Genomic DNA, 26580 nt, shown 5'->3' with positions numbered 1-26580 from the left:
TTAGACAAATTGTAGAATAATTCTACAAAAAGTTCCACAAAATCTAATGTCATTATTAACTTAAAGGCACTGTGATTCACCAGACTAGCAGATTTAGCTCAGGCAACATTGGGTGCCGCATCCATCACTGTGCAAGTCAGGAAGAATGAGAACAAACTGAACAGTGGTCCTGCACCAAGTCTAAAATCAGTGAAATTCAATCCTCTTTTTTGGCCACCTGTAAGAAATCTATTAAAGGCCAATAAGGATGCTGAGGGAAGAAGGTTTGAGATATTTAAGGTCAGCCTTGGAGGTTAATTGTTGAGTCGCCTGCCTGGTCAGTGAGGCGATCGCTGTGTGAAACCAATCCTGTAGGCAGGGGATGGACAGTGAGTGTGGATGGCATTCAAGACATTAGAACAGCTGATGGAAAAGGCAGAGAATCAAAGAGAGGGGAAGAGGAGGGAAACATGAAACCATAGACCTCAAATCAACACTTTCACAAAGCTGTCAATGTTAAGTGGGTTTAGAAATACACTTAATGTGTTTAAGAGTGGTTGCGTATTACCAACAAGCCCCCTGTAACTGATTTAGCTTGTCTTTCAAAGTACAGAGTGGTTTAACCTTTGCATTAAGAAACAGAATACAAATCTTTATGGCATAAGAAAATGACTACCTACTGACTAAAAGACACATGCACACATGACATTTTGTACCACCCACCTTCTCCCCTCACTGAAGTAATTAAAGCAAATCTGCTGAAGAGAGGAGACAAACTGATTAAAGTCCAGCTTAATGACAATCATGGAAAGGTGAAAAAACTTTCACTCAACAGTTGCTACTCTTCTTTTTATATTTATGTACACACAACCAGTTAAAAGTTTGGACACACTTATCCAGAAGATTTAAAGGGTAAATGTGTCCAAACTTTTGATTAGTTATAGCTGTTGCTATAATTACATTAGATTTTAGTAACTCTTTTCTTCCTAATGAAGATGAGTCTGTCAGTAAAACAAACAGATCTCATACAGTGGTGTCCTTCAGCCTAAATACTACAGATAAAAAAAAAAAAAAATTCAGCCTTTGCAAAAGTCTGAAGCTAATTGTTATCCAACTTTTGCTAAATTATAATGAGATTTGTGTTTTATAATCAAGTGTGAATTGTCAGTTTTTAAAATAAGTTTCTGTCAGATGATGCATAGTTAACTTTAATACGCCAACAACTAATTAATATGAAAAACAATAAAACTCTGAGACCACAAGATAAGGTACCCTTATCATTAACTGATCACTGTCTAACACCATCAGACCAAAGATCCATGTCGTTGTCCATTGACTCACAGTAATGGTGACAACGTAAGATGTTGCATCACGCAAAATGGCTGTTGGATTCATCTATGGCTCCTTGTGGTTGAACTGTAGGTGGCAGAGGCAGCGGTGACGAAGATGCAACGTTTTTTTCCCTGGTACATGGCACAGTATCTAATGTGCCTTGCAGAGCACTTGCGTTTGTAGTGTGTCATCTCTTTTGTAACCAAAGCAGTTTCAAAAACCCGACATGCTGTTTTTTTTAAGCCAAGAGCACAGGAAGAGTCAATGTGATTTGCAATCGACACCCACAGAGCATGAATACACAGCAATGTTTGGAACGCCACATTATCTCCCTACAATATGCAAATGTACATATTTCTGGCTAATATCACAATTAAGGGACACGGCACCCAGTGCTTGGATGACTACTGGTACTACTGTTGCCTTCACCTTCCAGGCTTTCTCCAGCTCTTCCTTGAGTCCTTGGGATTCCTTTACCGTGTTCCATTTTCCTGTACATAGGGACTGTTTAAGTTATTCTGATGGAGGTCAAATTAAAGCATATAACACATGGTGATGTGCACTAAAAAGACAATTGTACTCCTGTGGGCATTGCTCCACATCTCTCAGCCCACCTCCATGCCACTCACAGTTCACAAATTCTTATATACTCTCACTTACACATGAATCCATGGAGGCATTTTTTTTCTCAGACACTCACACATACAGAATGTCCCTCTTCACCTTGCTCAAAGATAAATGAGTTTGCCACTGTCCTCAATCATTTTAATCACTTCTAAGGAAAATGCCTCATTCCCAGCTATCATTCTGAACTGCCTTGCAGCTGTCTCACGAGTACACATTCCTGCTTTCCCCTTAAACTACCCCATCGCATACACGCAGAAAAACTATGGCTCTCATTTCTCTGATAGTACTAAGTCATATAACACTAAAGTGCTGCATAACCCACCCAGTTAAGTCAAAAGGTGAACCTGTTGCTTTACCAGTTGATTTTTGTTTCAACCCTCACCTATGGTGATGAGCTGTGGGAAGTGACTGAAAGAATGTGATTGCAAATACAATCAGTGGTAATGACCTTTCTCTGAATGGTTGCTGGCTGTTGACCCTGAGTGACAAGAATTCAGTCATCCAGTAGGGCTTGGAAAAGAGTATCTGCTACATTGCTATGAATAAAGTGAGTTGAGGTGGTTTGGGCACCTAAGGAAACCGAGGATCTACCTGAAAGATTATATCTCAGCTGGCTTGTGAATGACTTAAGCCCTGTTTCCACCATAAGGTCCAGATCGGGGTGGGACAGTTTGGTGAAATGGTTTGATAAACCTTGATTTCTGTTGCGTATCCACAGCCAACCATACCCTTACCTGATAGGTGGCGTTAAAGTGCAACCTCTCATAGAAACAAAAGACGAGAATACTGTACATGGAGCAGTTTGTGTTCTTTGTTCTTGGTATGTGCTTTAAACAACAAAACACAACACTTTGTTCTTATTGCCAGGTCACACGGGAAATAATGATTCTTTTGACCAATCAATGACTTGCAGTCTGTCAAGTTCTAAAGTTGTATTAGTAAGACTGGGACCCCAATGGAAGAGTCGTAGGAAGTACGATTTTTCATCCCCAGTTTTTGCATTTTGAAATGCAAAAAAAAAAAAAAAAAAAAATCCTCCATCCAGTACCGACTCGGACATGGGTAGTATCCAATGGTAAGAGTTGTTGAAGGAGGTTGAAATTTATCTTGTTATTAGTATCATAATGTATCATAAATCCTTTTATAGCCACGTACAGTCACGTGTTCTTCCATTTATTACATCCTGCAATCATCTCTATAGACAATTGTGTGTGTTGGCATTTTTACTTGCTCTCTCTTTCCTCTCATTCCTGTTGCCTTTTGAAAATGTCATCAGGTCATATGTCAATGACAGAAAAAAAGAAAATGGTACATTTGTCCACACCACTGAAAAAGTTTCTCACTGACATTAAACTTGTCCATCAACAGCAATGTAATGAAAAAGAAGAAGAAAAAAAGTAGGAGTAAAACACAAATTTAAAGGTGAAAAAGGTACTGCAACAAGTCAAGCGATATAAATGTTATTACTGTTTTTAGATGTTAACTACCTGAACAAAGCACACTTATCTGTAGCCATGGCAATCCATGCCGTGGCAGTGCTAATGTTAGAAAAGAATTATAACCCCATTTTTTTCTTTTTTTTCCCTGTAAAGTAATTAGACTAAACTACTCTCTGGCCTACACTGTGTACAACTTGAAGACAATATAATCCGTTGTTGTTATTGGACACCGTGTTAAACTGATATTCATTACTTTTACCGAAGAACACTGCTTTCTAATTCAGAAGCTGTTCTGTGTTTTGGCACACTAGTTTCCACACTTCAGCATAGTTATTTAAAGTCATTTACACTCTCTTTTAACACATCTTGTTTGTGGGTTATTTGTCATTTGCATAGTTACTGTAGGTAATATAAAATAAAATAAATGAAAAACATTTTTATTGGACAATGAGAAGCTAATGAAATGCAAGTTAAAAAAAAGAATCAAAGGCACTGAGATTACTGAAGATCACCAAGTATGACAGGCTGGGATAAAGGGACTAAAAAAGGACTGGAAGAAGCTTAAAAGAGCATGGCACATGTTTAAATTATTTGAGTGCTTTGATTTATATCAGTATGGAAAGCTTAAATAGAATAGAGGTTATATAATGATGATGTGTGTTAACTGATAATTCATTGGTTGGATGATTAAGCTTTTAAGTACAAAAAAGCATGGTCATTTTAGAAATTTAATTAATCTTTGTTTGAGTTGTTTTTATCCATTTATTGGTTTTTATTTAGTTTTTTGTGCAACAGCAAAAAAAAAAAAAAAAAAAAAAAAGAGAGAAAATGTAGCTCTGTTGAGACCACAGGCATGGATGAACTCTCTTTGAATATGTGTTTTGCTTGTTCTAATTATTTCTAGAAAATTCCTTACTTCGAATAATACAAATTAAAGTGTCTTTTATGACAAAGACTTACTGATTTAGATAGTTTTAGTCGTTATATGGATTTAAGATGAAGTAAAAAGTTTCTAAGGGTTAGGTGGTACAGTGAGCATCACTTCCTCACATTTTTTAATTTTTCTTTTAAAGGTCAATAAAAATACATGGATACAGCAGTCTGTCCATGCAAATTACAGGAATAGGGAAATCATATGAAGTGGACACTATGACCTTGTTCTGAGTTTTGAGAATATGACCACGACAAAAGCCTGAAGCATCATAACCCCTGCTGTGCTATCCATCACAAATGAGCCTCAAGAGCACATTCAGCCCACAGAGTGCATGAAAACTGCAGTCTGTCATTCAAATGGCTCCATTATTCTCTATTTTGCTACATCATGTTTCAACTTGCCTCAAGAAATAATATGGAGATCTTTCCAACCAGTTTTCAATCACAATTATGACTGCCATGATCTGTTCTGCTGAGCTGGAGACTTTTATGTTCTTTTACTGGATTTTAACACAAAGAGGCACATATCCAGCTGGCTGATTGTCCAATAAAGGCAAACATACAGTGGTGCTGTGCAACAACACCTCATCACTCTTTAGCTGTGGAAGTACCACACAACACTTCTATGCAGTTTACACCTATTCTTACCGGCACCTTTAAATGTGTGTTTTCGCGCCTCTCAATATGCAGCATGTAACAAGGATGTGCTTGAATCTGCATTGTATTGAGCACTACTGTTGGTTTGTTGAAGCATCCTCGCTATGGACCTTGTAAGGAGGATGGGCGCTTTGAACAAAAATGAGTTTAATTAAAGATACATTTATATTCCAACAGTCTTGTCATACAGCACCCCTGGTGTGGAATCGTGAAGAAAGATGAGCTGCTTCTATGAAAAACAAACAAAAAAAACAAACAAACAGCAAAAAACTGTAAATTAGCATTTCAAAGTTTTCTCTATACCAAAATATCAATGTCCCTCGATGCAGTTTGCGATGACTGAATTGCCCCACACAGTCCAATCTTAGGGACTGATTTATACCTCAGCACAAGCTATTAACTGGAGTTAAAAGTTAAAGTGACTGAAAACAAAGGAAAAACCATGAGCTTAATGAGACACACGGTTACTAACCCAATTAAAAGCTTGAATCACTCCAGATCCCACTGTTCAACTACTGTGTTATGTTCACTCAGAATATAGTAAATGATTCTTAAGATAACAGGCTTCGTTAGCCATCAGGCTAAAAATAAACTTAACTGAAAAGGCCAATAAGCGGAAATTCATTGTTTCTAGATTGAAGGAATTAAAAGATGGCTCTGTGGTGTATAGGACAATGTCACACACCGTCTCTCTGTGTTGATCTCCAGTATTTTCAAAACAAAGTGGTGGAAAGCAGAAAGAAACGTTCACCTGCAGACAACCAGGATCCGACATTAACTCTGAAAAAAGTTTGCTGGCTAAGAAGTTGCTGAAGAAAGGAAGGGACATAACCTGGATTAACATTGGTCTGGTATTTCCAAAGGGGAGAGCACTGTGAGAGCTAAAGGGACTACTTGACTCGGAGCTAGCTCTTCTTCTGGACAGTAAGTAACAACATAAACATTATAAGTTACTTCGACATGTTCCACAAGACGGTGATGTTTTGCTCAGTGCATTTGACCTTTCATTTGTGGAATGGTAGGTGGGAGGTGGGGGGAAAAGTAGAGGGAGATGTGACTCAAAACACATTTTGTTTTGATCTAAATGCAGTGCACAACAGCACGCCTTGCAGTGAAACAATTTCACTTTTTTTACATATCTGCATTTTACCTGTCAACATGTAGTTTTTTCTTGGAACTTACTGCTTGTATCACAATTATGTGGAAAAATCAGAGCTCCTAGTAGTAGCAGTGCTGTTGTTGGTGCTTTAGCTTCAGTCTGCAAAATAAAAAGATCCACTTAGTGACAGAGTGATACTTAGTATTGCTGTACCGCTGTTTTTTTTTACCTTTGTTTCTGAAGCTATTTATCCTTTGTGTTTTATTTGTATTCCTTTTGTTACAAAACTAGTTCTTGGCCAGAGTCCCGGCTCAAACAAATTTCCCCCAATCAGCTTTCACCAAACATGTTACGTCAGCTCCAAGAATGTTGTGAGCTCTCAATGTGTTGTGAGGTTTTGGGAAAACTACATGTTAGTCTGGCTGCAGTGACAAAAAAGTCTGGCAGCATGACACAAATGGGTACATCCAAGTATTAAATGGACTTTATGCTAGCACCAGCTATTCTCTGATGACTAGTGTCCATTAATAAGGTAAAGCATGTAGGATAAAAGCATTTGCCAAATGACTGATGACTGTAGAATAGGTTAAAAAAAGGCAAAAATTCAAAAAGTGAACCTATAAAACAAAATCAACCTCTTAGACAGATACAGACTGTGCTTTATAGTTTTAAAACTGTTTGCAGGATACTACAATAAGGAATCTGAATTTTGAAATGAGCATATTTTTCTTTTGCTCCTTTTTTTGATAAGTGATTTCTGTTCCAGTTACATGATTTCATACAACCTACACTACTGTTCAAAAGTTTGGGGTCACTTTGCCATGGGATTCAATAGGGAAGTGACCCCAAACGTTTGAACAGTAGTGTATATGAGAGAGGATTGTTTACTTTGACATTTAGGAGTACTCCTGTCTGCTGGAGTAGGTAGAAGAATTTGAATTGGTGTATGTGTTTAATAAAATTTTTTTGAACATTGTTGCAAATAAGAGAAAGCAATAAGTAAAGACATGTTCTCTGTGTTTCCCACCTATTTACTGAAGAAAAGCTTTAAGATATCAAAGCTAAAAGCAGAAGGACCAACCATAGGTCTCCATCAGAGAAAATAAATTCAAGGTCAGCTGGTTCAGGTGGCAGCTGTTTCTCAAACATCCTTGTTTCTGTTAAATGACAAGGCTTAAGACAAACTGACAGAATACATTCATTGTGTGTGACAGTGAGAAAGAGAGACAGCAAATCTGAGAGGTGGGGCAGGGTTCAGCCTTTTATGTTACTCATCCATTTTTATTTTTATGTCCTCGTTACTGCTCCTAACATCAACGTCTGAAATGCTTCTCTCTGTCACATAATGTGCCAATGCACTGGAAAGAAGTCTTTGTCCATAGAAACCTAGCTTATGTCATGTAATCATTTTCATGAGGGAGACATTATCAAGGCAACCAGTTTCACATCCCAGGGTCACCCTGTCTATCCATGCTGCTAATTGGAGGTTAATAAAGACCCACAAAAGCATGACTTTTGTTTTGACTTGCAGTACATTAGGCCTGCTGATAAAAGCTATAAAGATAGTTGTGAACACTTTATTTTCTATGACATGCCTGACACATTACTGATTTAATGCACTGGAAAAAAAAGGTAATGAGGATATCAACATGCAATACCAGCAGACATTAGATAAGAAAATAGCCTCTGAGGCAAGTCAGTAAAGGCAGCCTGTGCCTTACAGATACAGAAAATAACAAAACAAAGTAGAGATGAGCTACAACACTCTGAAGTCAAAGACTGCATGCGAACCTTGTGAGTGACATAGAGACTATAGGCGTTGCACATTGATTGTTTCAATTGATTAGACAGTCAATCGTTTATTGGCTAGTCTGCAGAGGGAGGATGTAATGTTCAACAACATTTGTTTACCTTGCTCAAACATAAGAGCACATGGCTCATTATGTAAGACATTATGCTACCTATTCTTGATTGGGTCACGCACTGCTATGCAACATGTTTCAACTCTTTCACAATGTGGAGAACTATTAAATGCCCATACCTATTAAAGTATTAGATAGGCTGCCAGTATTGGGTTAAAAGAAAGCGAGAGAGAGAGAGAGAAAAGTAATTTCTAAATCAAATAAATCATCAAGGTCTCTTATAAAAAAAAAATAAACATAACTAGTGCTTGAGTGTGAAGAGGCAGTGTGGAGTTACAAGCCACTCAGCACATGTCATCAGCAAAGAATATCCTCTAAAAGATGGAATTCAACAGTATGTTTTGACAATTCTGTCTCGGCCTTGACTGGCAGAGAATGGCAGCCAATCCTCATTTGAAATGCGACAAGGAAAAACAAAGCCTGTCAGAATGACTTGGAGAGATGTCTACTGAGAGCCACATGTGGTGAGAAACAGAGTCAGGGGGTGGGTGGGGGAGTTTAGAGGAGAAACTGTTACTCCTCCGCACGACTCTGTCCCTGAGACACGCGTCATGCTGCTCCCCCTCAGTGGGTGACTCTGACAGGATACTGTTGGTGCAGCACTCCCCCTATGCGTGATTGATGAGCCTCATTTTGCCAATTAATGGAGAATCCCCTGTTGACTACCATCAGATTGCCGTTTGTAACTGTTAGTCTTTCTGCCTGTCAGAGATTCGTTTTAATTAGCAATCTCTTACTCCTCCGACTTTTCTATAGTGTCTAAAATTTGCCGAGCTGAGTGCTCAGTGACATGCTGGGGAAATGGTCCCACTGTTATTTGCCATCATTAATTCATTCACAAAGTGCACGGCCTTAACTGTTGAATACCACTTTTTTTTTTTTTTTAAAGAGTGAACCATTTAAAGTATATTATAATCATTTAGCAAATGTAAGAGAATTAGTATACTTTACTCACATAATGAAGAACCTAATTGCACTACAGCAAGCAAATCCAGTCAATAAGTTCAGCTAATCGCTTGTGGGGCCATGTATACGGGCAGGCTGCCGGAGAGATGGCCTGCAGTCATGTAGTCACAGTGATCTGTGGGTCCTATCAGGGGAGAAGAAGGATAACTGCTACAGAGGAAAGTTAGAAATCAACAGCTCAGTAGCGAACAGCAGAACAATGTTGTATTCCCTCAACAGCAGGAGCAAGAGAGGAATAACATTACTGGGGGAAAGCAGGGGAAGTTTGATTTACATTTTGGAATAGCTTTTGACTTGAATACACAGCCACTTCAGCTAATGACACTCAGGCCTTTTCATCAAGAAGCCTTCTGCATGCTTCCCCATGAGGCACTTATATGCTGCAAGGCGTAACAGATAATGCCACAAGGTAATATACTATAATATACAGCAATAAATGTCTGCCTTTGTACAAATCCATGCTCGCTACACCGTCTCCCACCATTTAGTTCATCTCACCCTTGAGTTTTCATTATGAACTTCTCGTAAAGCAGCCTTACTATTATTATTATTATTATGACGAACGGCTATAATATAAGTTGAATTAATGAATTTAGCAACAGCAAAACCATTTGCATCATCTGTGTCATTATTTTAAATATGCATTTTTGTGAGTCAACATGTGCCATTTCCCCCCAACCTACATGTTTTGTTGTTTCACAAGCTAAGCACACTGTAAAACCGCTCTGGCTCTTATTTACTTGACAAATAACTCCAGTCACGTTTTTCCTACACTTGCAATTGATGGAATAATTTCCCAACAATAGGCGCACCATTCACCTGAGTCTAAGGGATTTCATTAAAACATCAAATGAAAGTGAAATCATGAGCCATGACGGTAGAGAGTGGGGATGGCTAAGCAGAGAAGCGTGGCTGGTGTCTACTGCGGGATTAGAGCTCAGCAACAAGTGCTCAAGGGGGGCTTTGCATCAAACCCAGGAGCCCATGACAAATGGGGGCGCCTGGGCTTCTGTCTATTACACTGCACTAAGCCCAGGCCTTTTGGGGAAGTAATGAGGTGCAGATTGAAGCCTCTGCCACTGGGTCCTTAGTCTGACTTTCAGTAGAGCAGAAATAATCAGCACAGACCTGGGTCAATAGTGGCAAAGATATACAGCTGCTGAGCGACACAGAGAAACACAAAGATAAAAACAGATTTACTAAACAAATAAATCTCTTTTCAATACATTAGAAGTTGGTAACCCTTATTGAATCTTCAGATATTGCTTGCAAGTACTCAAGCTAGCAGAGTGTATGATAACTTTACACACAATGACTAAATCATGCATATCATAGGTGTGTAATGCTGTATTTTATACTGCAGGGCAGCAGGCCTGAATCCCTGCAGGACACAATAGATCCCAGAGGACACCCTCCAAGACCGGCAGTGCATGGAGGCATTATCAGTGGAATATTCGGTTTAGTCAGGAGAGAATGTGGTATATCCATATATATATATATATCAATAGTACATCATGGGTGTATCTCCTGTGCCGTGGTGCCACACCCTCCTTAGCCTCTGCAGGCTACTGTCTAGGCCATCTGTCAGCAAGCTTACTCTGCTTGTTAATAGAGGCCAAATGACACCTTCAAACAAGATACTGATTGGCCAACTTCTACAAAAATCTTTCATATGACCTGAGGGTACAGAAATGGAAGGGTGAAACCATCATACTTCTGTTAACACAAGAAGCTCTCTTTTCTTTTAAATTTATCAGATGTCTACAAATTCATTAGTTTTATCCTAATTTGAATTCATGTTGGTGTATTCATCATTGTAACGTGACTGCTAAGTTTTTTTTTTTTTTTTATTGTATAAAATGACTTTATGGATAAAAGTTGAGACACAGAGCAAATTCCACATGCATAGTAATATTATCATCATCTCAGAAACCATTACACTGAATTCTGCTCACTTACACTAACTAGTCTATTCTTCTGTATAAAAACAAACCTAAAGAATTGATGTTAATCTTTAAATTTAGCTAAATTGCATCTGTAAAGAGATTTTATTTATATATTTTTTACCCAGTATGGTGTAAAGTCTATATAATGTGTCTCTATTAGCAGATTTAATTCTCTATATAAGCAACAAAAATGAAGAAATTACCAGCATTATTTTTATTTAATTTAAAAAATAATTTAAAAATAAGGCCAATTTAAACTTGCACAGGCATCTTGAGAGTAGCATTGAACCTTGAACTCATACCTCTATCAAGAAGCAAATATCAGTCACAGCTATATTTTAGCAAGTATTCATATAGTACACACATTATGAAATGTGTTAATTAAAAAAAAAAATCAGCATCTCCTCTGACAATGCAAAATTCCACATGAAAGCTTGCTATTTGCTCTAGATTTTAAAATAATCTGTTGCTTTATTTGAGTCTTTGCCTTTGTGTTAGTCTGGTTATTTACAGCCAGGTGAGCAACACGGTAGCAGAACTCAGGCAGGGGAAAAGACCACTTTAAGCACCTCTACTTGTCTAAACTCGTTTCCAATGAATTTTGGATAATTAAGAGGTAGTATGGTTTATCTGTGCTTTAGTTAATTGGCAACAAGGTTTACAATGTTGCCAATTAGCAGAGTAAAACACTTAAATTGACGTCAGCGTTGTGAAGGTTGGGGGGATTAAAAGACTGTGGCGATCAAGAAAGAAAACCTATTACTTAATCTGCTCCTATTACACAAAACGGAAATGAACTTCAAGATTCTTTATGTTTTCCATGTTTGATTTATTTTTCCAACACATAAATCTGGACTATACTACTATACTACTCAAGACTGTGTTTATCTGAAAGGGAAAAAAAAAGATGTTTCTTCTGTTTAAACTGAACAGTCTGTTAAATAGAGCAACTGTTTCACTAACAGTCTTTTATTTGACCTTACGTATCTGGTGCAGACACAAAAGATTGCTGCACCTGTAAACAAACCTATCCTGAAGCTAGTAGAGTCTACAACTCTGACTGTTTGACAAGGGCCATCCATAAACACAATGTACTGAGCCTCTTCCTTTGAAGAGTGAGCTAAATCAGGGTGAAGACTCTAGAACAACAAAAAGGTGGTACCTGTGTAAATGTCTTTGTCGATTTTAAAGCCACAGAGGTGGTATTACAGACTCGCCCTAGGGCTGTGGAAAAGTGTGCCTGGTCTGACCTTGAGTGGGCGGACTAAGCTGGTTTCTGAAACTGACACTGTGAAGACTGTGGACTAAAATCCAACGACTCAAGGCAGCCTATTCACACAGGAGGTTTCTGTACTTTTCAGCTGGTTTCTCATTGGAAAAGCTTCTGAAAAGAAAATACAAGTAAAATAAGAATATTAGATTATCTGAATGATCAAAATGCACTATTTTTTATAACCTGACACTGTACTTGAATAATTCTATTTAATAGCTGCTTTATGCTTCCATTCTATGTAGTGGATGGGCCTACTTGACTAAAATGTTACAGGGGGCACACTAGAGCCATATTGTAACCCGATAGAAAATTTGCATCCAGCACAGTTCAGGGTTTTATTCTCATCACCCAAAGTTTGGTGAAGGTCAACAGTTCTATGTTACAATTTTAAGATGCCGTTTGTCACAAATTGATGAACATCTGCCCTTCTTTACCTCTGAAATGCTTCATTTATACTCAGTTATGTTATTGACCTGTTGCCATTTAACCTAATTAGTTTTCAAATGCTACTCCAGTTGTTTTTCCAGCTAATATTTTATATATAAATAGTAAAATGTCCCAGTTGCAACACTGGATGGACTGTTTATGTTTTAACAGGAATGAAGTATGGGTTAGTGAGATTTGCTAATTATTGTTTTTCTGTTTTTAAATTAAACATAATGTCTGGTTGGGGTTGTACAATAAAAGAATAAAAAATCTGTGGTTCCTAACATGTCTGAATGCTGATGTTGTACAAAAATAAATATATAATCAGGGTAAAATTTTAAATGTCGTGAGTTATTTAGAACGTATTTGATTTCCTCTTTGGACAGTTTCAGATATGTTTCAGGGGTTTCATTCTTTGTACGTTCACGAATGCCATCATTGTCCCTATTACTCCATCTTAAAAAAATAAACATGATTTATAAATAATATTGTAACAATCAAATGGAAAAAAAAAACATTTAAATATGTACGTTTATAACACATTGCTGTTAATATTTGAAGTTCAATGTGATTTTTCTTAACAGACTGTACTTGTCATTTATACTTGTACTTCAATATTACTACAGGTACCTTGGGGTAGTTAAACTATGTATTCACTGCAAAGGAAGGGAGGGAAAAGACTAATAGAAACAAAAAAGGAAAATGGTTTTTACAAGGCAGAAATGTGATTAGGATCGTAGAAAGACTCATCACAACTCATCAGTACGGCAATGTTAACCCAGTCCTTGACTAAACTTCTGAGCAGAGTATGACTATTCAAACGAAAACTTGGATATGAGCAGTAGCTTCAAGCCAGCCGGCTTCATTCACTCAGCCTTGTTGAAGAATTCCCCAGCTACAAGGATACAGGGTTGAAGAAACTGACAAGCAATGCCCAGCACAAAAATAGACATGCACATGGACAAAAAGCATATTACCTGAGATGAAATGGCAAGAAAGGAAAAAAACAAACAAACAAACAAAAAAAAACTGTAAATAAAAATAATGTTCAGAAGTCTTAAAAAATGTTAAAATAAACTAGAAAACTAAACATTAAAAAAGGTGCTAGGAAGCTTTTTTTTTCTTTTTCTTTTGGTTAAGGCACATTCTCTGCAGATGGACATGTTACTATTAGTCCATTTTTTTCTGAGGAGTTAGTCTATAATTTTCTAAGTCATACTATATTCTTCTAAAGTTAAATTGCGACAACCCGTACAATATTAAGGCATGTTTATATTGGGTTTAAGATGTTAACACAGATTTGTGTGTTCCCTGCATGTGGGGACTGTGTTCCAGCAGGTTCCCATCAACAACAAGAGGTGTGTCACACAGTCATAAAGCAAACCTTGCTAGCAGGCAAGTCAGTGCAGTCACAACAAATTGCTGGTTGCAAGAATACCATCATCAGAGTGTTCTCTTGCAACCCTCTGATGATGGTATTTGCATTACCCCAACTGACCCTCATGCATTCATGAACGTACAAACAATAAAACCCCTGAAACATATCTAAAACTGTCTGAAGAGAAAGCTCCTTGAAGCCCAATGTGTGAAGATGGCAGTGGATGAAATGTTTTGACTCTGGCATGATGGGAAATAAAAGGTTAAGCTGAATATCAGAACCCTCGGTTAAGTCATTAAGTGCAGCACAGGGAGATGTATTGAACATGTCCAAGCATTCATCAAAGTTCAGCCCGGTCTCTCATCGTCCTTATCAAGCCACCTCACTGCATCAATATTCTAGTATGCAGAGTCCCACTCTTCTCTATTCCATCATATCCAGCAGAAAACCCACATTTCGGTGTGTGTGCATGTGTGAGAAATTGTGCACGTGATAGCAATACCCTCTCTGGTGAAATAAGGCTCTCTGGGGGCTTGTGCCTCAACTGTACAGCCTTTGTGGGCTCCCATTACTTCTGACAGATAGAGATCACTAAACTGCTGAACAAACACCCCGTTCAGTAATTTGCATACATTACAGTAATGGAAAAAGAAAAATGTATCAATAAAGCCAAATGAAGTGCTTCGACCAAGTCTTTCTTTCTCACTTTTTTGGGTTAATTTCCTAATTTGATAACCTTCTATCTGACATTTTTAATGGGACAATATAAAACTTTTGAAGCTTAAGCAAATTAGGAATGCTAACCATGGCTGGTAAAACAAACAAGCAAACTGCACCATCTTTTGTTGAAGCTTTAAGTCTTATTAGGTACCTTTGGGATACAAAATGTATTTAAAAACACCTTATAGTGACCGACACTTAAAAAACTAAGACTAAGCAGTGATACACACTTAACCTACAAGCAGTGAACATTATTCTTTCTACATGTCTCTCCCTAACACACACTCACACACAAATACAGACTGACTCATTCATCACAGAAGCCAACAGTCAAGACAATGCAGCTTCACTTAACTTTTTCAGGGTTGCTCAAGCATCAAATGCATGACTTTTAGTTGTTGTTCTTCCATCTGTCACGCTTCAAGGAGCCAACATCATTTTTTCTTTCTTTTTTTTTTTTTTAAATCCCAGGATAAAGTTTAAGAAGGTATCTTTGCCTTAACTCTTCTATCTTATGTGCTGCAATGGAACTGTCAACCTGAAATATACTGTTCTGTATTTCACACTGTCATTGTTCCAACACTTAGCAGCACAACACTGAAGCTCACTGCAAACGCTGGTACTAAAAACGTCAACAAATCAACCACTCTCTGCTTTCTTTCTTTAAATCTCTGTTTGCTCCATGTGTATATACTTTGATATTACTGTCATGCTTGCTTGCACAAAAAGGCTAACATCTGATGTCTTAGGAGGGTTCAAGTGGTATAAAAAATTGTCCTGCGTAAGAAATTTCAGAAGAATGAGCTAAAAAAAAAAACATATCTATGCACATACATTTGTAATATGCATGCATTGAGGATAATGTAATTGCTTGATGCCAGTGCTCTTTTATCATGTACCATATTATGAACATCAAAGAGAGGAAATAAAAACACTTCAGTTGTACATTTTCTCTGACACCTTATTAGTCTAACCATTTTTTTATACATGTGAGATAAAATACAGCTTATAATCTCTAGGGAGATAAGTGAGAGAAGTAAAAATGTAAATGTTCACCCTTTTGTTGTGCCTTTTAACCTTTGCTCAGTTGTACAACACCTGCTTTATCAAGTATCCCTCATTCACTTAATCCAACACTTCATCACACACCACTGGTTGCAGAGCTGCAATGCAAAACAAGATACTTGCTGAGGTTCAGAGCCTGTCTGAAGGAGACTTCAGCATATCTGAAAGATAACAGTTGCACTTGGGCTGAAAAATCAATTATATTAACAACTGGCAACATCTTCTGTCAGTTGGAGCTTTGTCATCCACAACACATACTGCGGCATTGTCTTCAAAGGTGGGGGCAGAAAGGCTAAAAGATACGATTCAGTCTATTTTACCTCTGAAGGAAATACTTAAAAAATTGTAGCAAAGACATATGAAGACACATAAGCTAAAATCACAGCAGAGAATAATGCAAAAGCTGACACAGAAACAGCAGTGAGTTCCTCTTGGCTTATGTCTGCTTTGTGATAATCTGACATGGCCAAGTCCCCACAAAGTTATTTAAAAGCTAATGCTTTGAGAGGTATAAGTTTGGTTATGTGTACATTACAAAAACCAAGAAAAAAAATTGTGATAGATCTTTCCTTGTGATACTTTTGTTTTAACGAGTAATCATGTGCTACTCCAGTCATTTAGACACAATATTGCAGAAGATGGAAGATTTAGTCCAAGTTATTGATCTGAAATTATATCTAAGAGGCATGGGTGCAGAATGAAAGAGAGTTTTGAAATCATAACAATCGTCATGGTCCAAACCATTAATCTTTTACTCCTTGTCAGCAGACACTCGACTAGAATCTGATCAAATCTACTATTCATTCATTAAAATTCCCTTTTATACTCATTACATGGCTTCTCTACTGTCCACTGCTTTGTTCAGTGACTACAAATACATATGTGGGTATTGTGTAAGGCAAGTTTGTTTTTTTTCTTTATATTTCACCATCCATTAGTCACTCAAAACAATAATAAAAAGATCATTTGATTATCAAAACAGTCATTTCCCCCCATATTGGACAACCTGCTGTTCCACATGAGCTGCAGTATAACTTTAATGATGCTTAATGTATAAAACAAGAGCAAAAATACATGTGGTTTATTCCCTCTAAGCCTTTTCAAAACATGACAGTGGAACAGGTGAGACAGGAAGAAGAGGAGAAAGAGGTAAGGGAGGTGTTTCAGGTCATGGCCAGCCAACTTCTCTCTGCTAACCTCTGGGGAAGAACTTCAGACAGTGAAGAAGAGCCATACTGCAGTATATCTACACGTCTACATTTCCTCTCACTCAAGCATTGAGCCCTTGAAGAAAGTCAAGGAATCAATACTGACATTGGGAGGCAGAGCAGATTTCCCTCACCACCACCAAGAGATGTTAACCTCTTTTTCTATTATAATGAACAAACATGAATACACTTCTTTAATTAGGAACACATTTTTCATGTTTGGAAGTCATCACTCTTTCACCACCTGATGAGCAAAATTAGTTTGTTAGAGATTAGGTTCAATGCTACCTTATGAGTGAGGATCCAACATATGGGAACACCACTAATTTATATATATATATATATATATATATATATATATATATATATATATATATAAAGTGTTGAGTTGATTTTGATCATAGCTCTCAAATGTTTACAGTTAGGACCTTTCCTGTTGGAGAGGACATTCAAGAAAGTTCAGGGACATGGCTAATTCAATTTGGGAGCAGAGATGCTTGGGTTTAAGTGAAACACTCTGTTATCAAAACAGGAGAAGTGCCATGAGAAAAGATGCTTGTGTGGAAAGGCTTGTGTGGCCGGTCAGGAGATGAAATCAGGGATAGGCGATAAGATGGTGTGAGGGGCTAGAGCCCCTATTAGAGTCCCCCAGGGGACAGGCAGCAGAGCCAGAGTGCAGTAAAAATAGCCACGGGCATGATTTCGCTCTTGGGACACATGGAGTAGTGAAGAGGAAGATCTGATCAACATTTCACAGCAAGGCAGCCAGATCCATTCCCTACGGTCCCCAGGGTTCCACCTATCACACCAAGTGACTTAAACTGCTTACCACTGCCAGGCACAGCACAAACAGCACACACTTTTGCCAGTGCTGTCGACAAAACAGCACAAGGAATTTCCTAATATGCTTCAGTGCGTATGTTGTAGCAGCGCAAATTAAGTGTAAACCAGCTCATGTTGTGGAAAGACCAGAATAAAAAGGATATCGACATTTTTTCCACAAACTTATCTTGTTGGTCATCTGTTTTGGGGAAGTTTTCAATGTCACTCTCAAGCCTCTGAATGTGACGCTCCATGGTGGTTAAACTGCCCTTCAGGATCTCAGCAGGCACTGCAAACCAAAGACAAAAAAAGGAAACACAATACACTGATTACTATCAAAACTTAGTGGGATTATAGATGAGTAATTATTAAGTCAACACAACTCCTTAAAAACTTTACATTACAATAAAAAAAATAAAAATAAAAAAAACAGCTGTGATGGAGTCAGACTGTATGTTGTAACATAATGACTTTTGCAAACTCCATGTGTGTGGCCTAGAAAGTAAGCATGCATGCGTATAGCTTGCATGTGTGTGTGTGTGTCTGCTGTGGCTCATTAACCAGTCTGTAATCACTGTTTACAGAGTTGCAGTGAAATCTACAATATTCGGATCAGGCCTTTCAAGTAGAAACTTCAAACAGTGAGGAGTGTCTTATGGGATCAGATGGGACAGGAGCATGGATGCAGTATCATGTTTAGGTCACTGTGAAGGGTATTGTTTTATTGATGCATGCATACACACACCCACACCCACCCACACACACACACACACACACACACACACACACACACTCACACACACACACACACACACACACACACACACAAAATCATTTCCCATATTAAAGAAACCTAAAATAAACAAGTGAAATGTCAAGTCTCAGCAACAATAGCTGCTTTAAGTATAAAACAGTGGACTTAAAGTCTTTAAATTTGTTTTAGTTTTTATGTTTAAAAAGTGCTCTAACAGCTGTATACCCATTTCATGAACTCTTTTCAGAGCACCTACATTCAAATCCAACATGACGTTGCCTGGAGACCATTAGTGGCTAACAAAATTTGGGCAGATGGTTCAAGTAGGTAAATAATAAAAAGACTGATGCCTTTACACTGATTCCAATCAAATGTTGGCTCCAATTAAATTGCTTTTAAAGCTAGAGGAAGAAAATAATAATAATAATAATAATAATAATAATAATAAACAAGCAGATCTTGCTTTGGTTCATACTGGTGGTGGCTTTTTGCACACTCTTGATTTGTTGACATTTTGCTTCTGTTTTTATATTTTTAACTTATTTACTTGATTTTATTGTTTTGATAAATTTTGTTCTTCTGTACAACACTTTGGTCCACTGTGGTTGTTTTAAAGTGCTTTATAAATAAAGTTGAATTGAATTGGTGTTTATAAATTAAGCTAAATCAAACAAATTAACATTAATTACACATAAGTCTCAATTTTAGGCAATTTTCACATACTGTAATTTGTACAACACGTAAAAAAAACAGCTCATTTTAATTTGCATCTACTCAGTATAATTTCCTTCAGGCACTGACTGATTCTGAACCATTCCCAACCAACCACTTAAAAATAGCTAACCAACACCATCTGCAAAGTTAGTTCATGCACTGTAAGTGAAGAGCAGAGGGGGTGGGATAATAGACAAGCTGTCATGGGATATAGCCTTGGCTACATGAGGTTCTACTCTGTCTTCGTTTAAATCAGTACCACAGCTTGGGTTTGGTCTCAGTCTCATTTTCCAGCAATGAGAAATGACAGCAATATTGTGAATCACATGCACTTAAACACAAATACACAACCCCCTAACACACCTACAAGTACACAAAGCAGCTACTGTATGTCTAGAAGCAATACAGTGTGAGTGCTGAGTGAGTCTCTGCAATTATTGGGCTTTCCAGCTAACTGGCTGCATCCGGACAAACTGGGAGATTGACAATCCTTCTTCCCCAATTCCCATAGAGCTGAATGCTGGGAATAATACAGGGAGAAAAAAATACCTCAGTATCACATAGCCTCTTTCTTCACTGATAGAGCCTTGGAGATCCACATGCTCACGTCACTTATATTAGCTTCAAAAATGGTGAAAAAGGAAAGTGAACAGTGGGAGAGGTGGGCCCATGATGCAAGAGAGAGACAATTACATTCACACAGAGCCACAGGGAGGTCTTTCTCTGGCACTGTGGCTTCTGATAGTTGTATTATAGTAGCTTGAGGCCTGAGTGATAGTACTGGGTAATGGTTTGGCTGAAACACTGATTATAGTAACTACAGTAGCCAAGAAATAGTGGCTCAAGCAAACTGCAATGGTGTTTCAAGGGAGCTGTTAACAGGATCAGAGTGAAGCCATGGGACTTCAGAGCAGCCCATTGTTTACAAGGGAACTGCTCACTGTTGAGACACACTGACACAGATATAGCAGCTGAACTGTATACAATGAACAAATGCATTTTTTTATATATATTTTTTTTTATGTACTGGTATATATTGGCCCGTTATTGCCTTTTAGAAATGTGCTACTGTGCATCTTTGTTCTCATAATCCAGTATATACAGAATTAAGCAGCTACTCTTCTGGGATATCATTAGCAAAATTAACACAAAAATAACACTGCAACTTTCAGGGGACAGAAAGTGGCAACATGAGTGTCTTCTGAACACTTTCCAAGTGGATCAGAGGAGAAAGAGATGATGGGGGAGGGGCTGTATATTCTAATAATGGCAGTGAGGACGACCTGTACATGTAAATGTAAAAGGTTGTGAGATGAATGGGGAAGAAAGGGGGTGATGGGGAGTTGAAAAAACTATTTGAAAGGAAGAACTTTGACTGAACATATTCATTGGTAGGAGTTAAGTAATACTGACATGCTGCCACATTCCTCATTCCTAAAGAAGAAGAAGAAAAAAAAGGCTAAACAAATTTCATTCAGCTTTGCCCTGTTTCCTTCAAGTAAACTGCCAGAGGAGAAAAATAAAAAAAAATAAAAAATAAATACTGTATAGCTCCCAATACCAAATCAACCACTATAATGTGAAGATGTCAACTTTGTATTCAGTCATTTATAGAAGGGGCATTTTCATTTTGATTTATAGACAAATAATACCCTTCATTCAAGCAGTGTTCTTGCTTTGTCGCCTAAGGTTATAAAGAAAATTGAGATTTATTTTGAATGTTGCTGCCAATGTAGCATAAAAGATCCAGTTTTAAATAATCTTTACACCTCAAGAAAACAAAGACAAATGCTACATAAAACCAAAAGAGAAGGTCATTCAGAGGTGTATTTATCACCTTTCCCAAATAAGTGTATGCTTGTTCGTTTGTGATAAACTAACACAGACAGTAAAGTATCCTCACTTCATACGGCTTGTCTTGCTGATATTAAGGATATTGTTTCACAGTGATTTATTTATAATGTTAATTAAAATGTTAACGAACAATAAAAAACTGGTCCAAGGCCACTGGACTGGAGAGTGACTGCATTCACTATTAAACTCTTTGTGATTCCACTGAATGTGTAAGTTATTAGAAATAATTCATAATATACCCCAACTTTTTTTTCCCAATGACAAACTGCAGTTTTTTTTCAATAAATATAAGTCTTTGACTTTTTTCCTCTTACTATTGATGCCACCTGAAAGTGAATAATAGATAAAGTGGGAGGCAAACTACTGTAAAGAAGTGGGGAAAGACAAGAGGATGAACACAATTCATTATGTTTCCTTTTCATCAGAAATCAAAGCATCTCAAGTTGCAGCAGTGAAAGTGATATTGTTACTGTGACAGTAATCACATTATACTTTGTAATTATCTTGGATCATGTGAAGTTTAGAGCAAAAAGCAGGATAATGTGGCAAAAGAGGATATTTAACACACAACATAAACAGAGGAGTTGGAAGAAACCGTTTTACAAAAGCCTGTCCCTTTATTGCCCCATGTTTTTAAGGGAAAATAAACAAGTAACTAGTTTGAGCTATTTATCCATTTTTTTTAATAATTCAAATCATCTGTCATGTTGAATTATATATGATTACACAAATATATGAAAAATTACAATTAATGCATTATGCTGGAAAACAGACACTTTGCACAAACAATCAAAACTGTAATTCACCATGAATGTTGAAGTAATTGCATAAACATAAAAAGGGTAAATCCTTTTTGCCTTTGCTCTATTTCCTCCTTTCATTTGCATTTACGGTAAACCCTCCATGTACCAGAAGTATTATCACTACGAAGGATTTGTTTGTTTGAATAGAGTGATGACTGTTCCTCCCCCAAAGGAGTGAAACCATAAGGGTAAAATATATAATTGTTAATCTGCAAATCTCTACGAGACTATTCTTTTAAAAAAGAAGAAGAAGAAGAAAAAAATTTAAATACCTTAACAACCCAAAACAATTAATGAGAAATATTCCAACTTTATGTTGCAAGTAATTAATATAAACTATGACAAATTTCTGTCCTGATTAAGGTAACTTTTTGTGATATACATGAATGTATTATACACAGCCCATTAGCAGTGCTTTCTTAAAAATTACTGTGAAGTTATTATAGCTACTCTTCACTCCTTTATTCTCATGTCCTTGCCACATCTTATTTCAAACCAAAACTTGTATCTCTTAAAAGAAACAGAAAAAAATAGTAGAAGGAACATTTATAATGGGGGCAAAAAGCGGGAGCAGATCAGCATTAACATAAGGAGAATACAACATGACATAAGAATTTATTTTTAAAAACATTTGACTTGAAATATGGGCTATGTCAGTGACAACACACATCAAAAAATAAATAAAAATAAAAAAAAAATTAGTAACTGAACCTCGCCCTCCAGAAGGAGGGCTTGTTTACAATGGGGGTCATGTCTGTGAGACTTTATTGCTTTTGGCAGCCATCAGAGCTGCAGCCCAGTGCCAGATCTCTGGAGGAATTACAAATGGAGTCAATTACAATATATTTTGATGCATGGGAAAGTTTAGACATTGACCTGGGGTGATGACAATTCCCCAGGAAGTGCTGAGGAAATCAGTCAGGGTGATGTGCTGGTGCTATATGTGAGTCTCTGCGTCTGCAATAAAAAGAGTAAGTCACAGGGGTACCGTGCTTTACACCCCCAACTGACAACCAGCCACCTGAATGCCTGTCATGCACTGGCTTGTAGGTGATCACTTCTCTTTGCAAAGGCGTGTTTTTCTCTCATCTTATAAAAAATCTCTAGTTTCATGCAAACAGCAAATATTATATATTACAACTAAATGTGCAGTGATTAATATTGAGGTGATGGAGGTGTATGAGTGAAACTCCTCAATGTGTTGAAATTATTTTTTTACTTTAGTAGTATACTTTACTAAGGACACTAACAGGTCTATAGCAGACAGTAAGAGTGAAAAAAGTAAATTTAACTGCTGACTAAAATATACTATATTCATTCTTTTTTTTTTACCACTTAGTCCAATTCAGAGATGCAGGGAAGCTGGAGCCCATCCCACATACTGTATATGTTCTCAACAAGATAAAACAGCTCTAAACCAGTATAGAGATGATCATGCTCCACCCTAATAGGGACAGCCATACAGACATCAATATGGACTAAAATGATAAATGTATAAAAACACAACCAATTTAAAAATAAAGATAAAGGATAAGTACGGGCTTTAATGTTAAATATTTTAGACTAGCCTGCATGTAGGCACAAGCTGATTCTGGAGGTGGGGAGAGGACTTGTGTTAGTGTAGCAGAGCAGAAAGCTCCTCAGTGATGGGGGAGGAGGGGTGGCAGTCATAACAGCCTGCGGTGGTTGGCTCATGCCGCTAACCTCATTCACAGCTTCAAAGTTGCACCTTATCACATAGCTGGGGCTATTTCATCTGACACCTCTAAGGTGCACACTTTACTTGACATTTTCAGATCTAAGAAACCTAAAGCCTTAGTTGACTTATCAACTATATATATATATATATATATATATATATATATATATATATATATATATATATATATATATATATATAAACATATATATATATGAAATTGCGTTAACGCATTAATTGATTACAGGGTTTTTCTTCTTTTTTTCTTTCTCTTCAAAACTGTTGCTCACTGGCCACATGCAGAAAGCTTGCAGTCCATGTCTCTTCTGCAGCAGCGGTGCATCTGATGTTATCATGAGAGAGCGGGTTTATTAAAACAAAGAGATGTTCATTAAAAAAACATGCAAATTGGGCAGAAAATTGTTATTTTTAGATGGGAAACCGCTTCCAAAAGACAATGAGAAACATAGTTTTCCCATTTTTTGTTTTATTAAATACAATCTTATACTGGTAGATATAAATTTTGAGGAAAGACAGCAAAGATAAGACATGTTATGGCTATGTTTTACAAATGCAAAGCATAAATTGGGCCTTCTTTTGCCTCTGGTTCATAGCAAGATGAAACTTTTGGAATCTCTAAGGTGTGAGCTTTCAGTAGAGGTGTCATTTGTCCGTGTTCTTGCAGTCGGGTGGACACACGGAGCCATAATTTTTGTTTACATATTCTTTCAGACTTTGTGAACCTGGTCTTTTAATTGTTTGTTGTCTTAACTGTTTGGTGGTCATAGAAATGATTTTACTGAGCTGTCAGAGATTCTGGACTTTCTGTGAATACAACACTTTTATAGTTACATTTACAGACCTGATGTTACACCAGTAAAACCAGATGTTAACCCCTTAATTCCCATTAGTGGAGAGTGCAGACGCAAGAGATTAAGCTAAACAGTTAAACTAAGAATGCAAAGTTAAATAATTTATAGGCAAGAAATCTGGATAATGAACCACTAGAAGCAGATGACTGACAGCTTGGACACAAAGAAATAAACAGAGAAAACAAAAAAGAAATAAACACTGGGAAAGGATAAGGAAAAGAATAGAGAAACATAAAAGAAATAAAAATAAAAGAATGAAATTATATGAAAACAAATAAATAAAAAAATATAAAAATTCTGCATTTGTTTTATGTATTTGTCAATATATCTCCTCATTTATTCTCCTATTCTTTCCCAGATGACACTCCTATCATTCCATACTTCACCAAATGGAACGATTTGAAGTTAACCACGAGCTCAACCCAATGATCAGTCAGCTCACTGTTAAACAAAAATATATATAACTGCCTCCTGGTTGTCCAGCGTGTACAACCACATTTCCAAAACAGTTGGAACACTGTGTTAAAGGTAAATAAAAAATGAATTCAAGAGTTTTCAAATCGCATAAACCCCTATCTTTTACCCAACAAACATATCAGATGTTGAAACTGAGTCATTTTAGCATTTCATGGAAAATGTTAGCTCATTTTAAATTTTAGGGCAGCAACACAAAATAAAAAAAAACTTAGGACAGGGAAATGTTCACCATTGTCTAGCCTCCCTTCTTCTTTCAGAACTTCTCTGTAAACATGTGGGAATTGAGGAGACCAGCTGCTGGAGTGTTAGGAGAGGAATGTTTTCCCATTTTTGTGTGATACAGAATTCCAGCTGCTTCTTAACTTTTTGGAACTGGGGTTGTTTAAAACAAGCCGATATATCAACTTTAAATAAATTTTCTAGTCATCAATGTTTGGTATTTTGGTATTCATGTGCAGTTTCAGTTAGAGAGAAAATGCGAGAGAAAACACACACACACACACACACACAAAAACAAAAAAAAAAAAACATTTAAAAGTAATCATAGAGGGGGAGAAGTTTGTTTTTCCCCATTTATTGTTAACAACAGTAACAAGGTCGGCTACTTGGGAGTAGGTGAGGTACAGTGGGTGCCTGGTATTTTTTTATGTGAAGGGAGGAGGACACAACAGTCTGCATTGTTTTAGAGTTTTGCTCTGTTACACATTGATTTCTGAACATCTTGTTTCATTTTACCAGTGTCTCACATCCTGTTTCTGAGTCACTGTTAGTTCTCTTTCCTCAGTCTCCTTTCTCATCCTGTCAATTGGCTTCCTCTAATGTTGCCATTTGTAGCGCAAGAGCTCCCTCTGTGAGAGATACTGTTGCCAAACACAGAGAACTCTTTAAATCTGTCTATACACGCACCAACAGTCTTAAGTGATATGAGTTTATCCGTATTAAGTTAAGATCCTTTTTGATACAGAGAGAGACAGAGAAGTTCAGATGGATACTTCATTCCTTCAGTAACATGAAGCTAATAATTAGGACTATTATTAGTACACAGCACTATAGTTGTAACTATAGTTACAATTTCCTTTATCATCTACACACACCTAAATAGTTGCATGTCTCCTTTGATATAAAATTTTTTAAATAAAAGCTAAATATGTATTGAAATTCTTATTTTGAGATGGAATATTTCAGACAAATGGGTGCTTTAAAACCTACCATGTGTACATGTGTGGCGCTGTGTTATTCATGAAGTGTGCGGGGGTGAGTGATGACTTGAGCAGTGTGTTTGCCTCCCCCGTTTCCTTTTGTTGATGACTTTATGCTGAGATATTTCTGTGCAAACTCTGTGAGTCTGATAAAATATCCAGTGTCTGTCCAGAAAAGCATTGCACTGATGTTACTCAGCATTAGTCATTTATCTATCTGGATGAAGATATTTCTCTTTCAATTTAAAAATATTACTGAGAGTACTGGATAATTTGTAAGAATCCTTTTTTCTAACTTACACACCTGCGATTTACATTTACAACATTTTGAATCAACTTAAACTAAATATATCCATCATAGAATGCATGAAAAGTGATGGACAACAACACAGAAGCAAACTTTCTGGCAGATGAGC

The 26580-nt window shown here is 37.1% G+C and overlaps 1 protein-coding gene across 6 annotated transcripts in view; it reads right to left on the bottom strand.

Moving 5' to 3' along the window:
* diaph2 (diaphanous-related formin 2) overlaps positions 1-26580 on the bottom strand; it is a 367693-nt gene that overhangs the window by 90769 nt on the left and 250344 nt on the right. For all 6 annotated transcript variants that reach the window (XM_041989577.1, XM_041989581.1, XM_041989580.1 and 3 more), the window contains one exon: positions 17957-18081. In XM_041989577.1, coding sequence (XP_041845511.1) covers positions 17957-18081 — 125 coding nt within the window. The remainder of the gene's footprint in view (positions 1-17956; positions 18082-26580) is intronic.

This window comes from Melanotaenia boesemani, chromosome 7 (assembly GCF_017639745.1).
Source record: "Melanotaenia boesemani isolate fMelBoe1 chromosome 7, fMelBoe1.pri, whole genome shotgun sequence".
Classification (NCBI taxonomy): Eukaryota; Metazoa; Chordata; class Actinopteri; order Atheriniformes; family Melanotaeniidae; genus Melanotaenia; species Melanotaenia boesemani.
The sequence above is the reverse complement of the archived record's forward strand: the minus strand, read 5'-3'. Positions and strand labels throughout refer to the sequence as shown.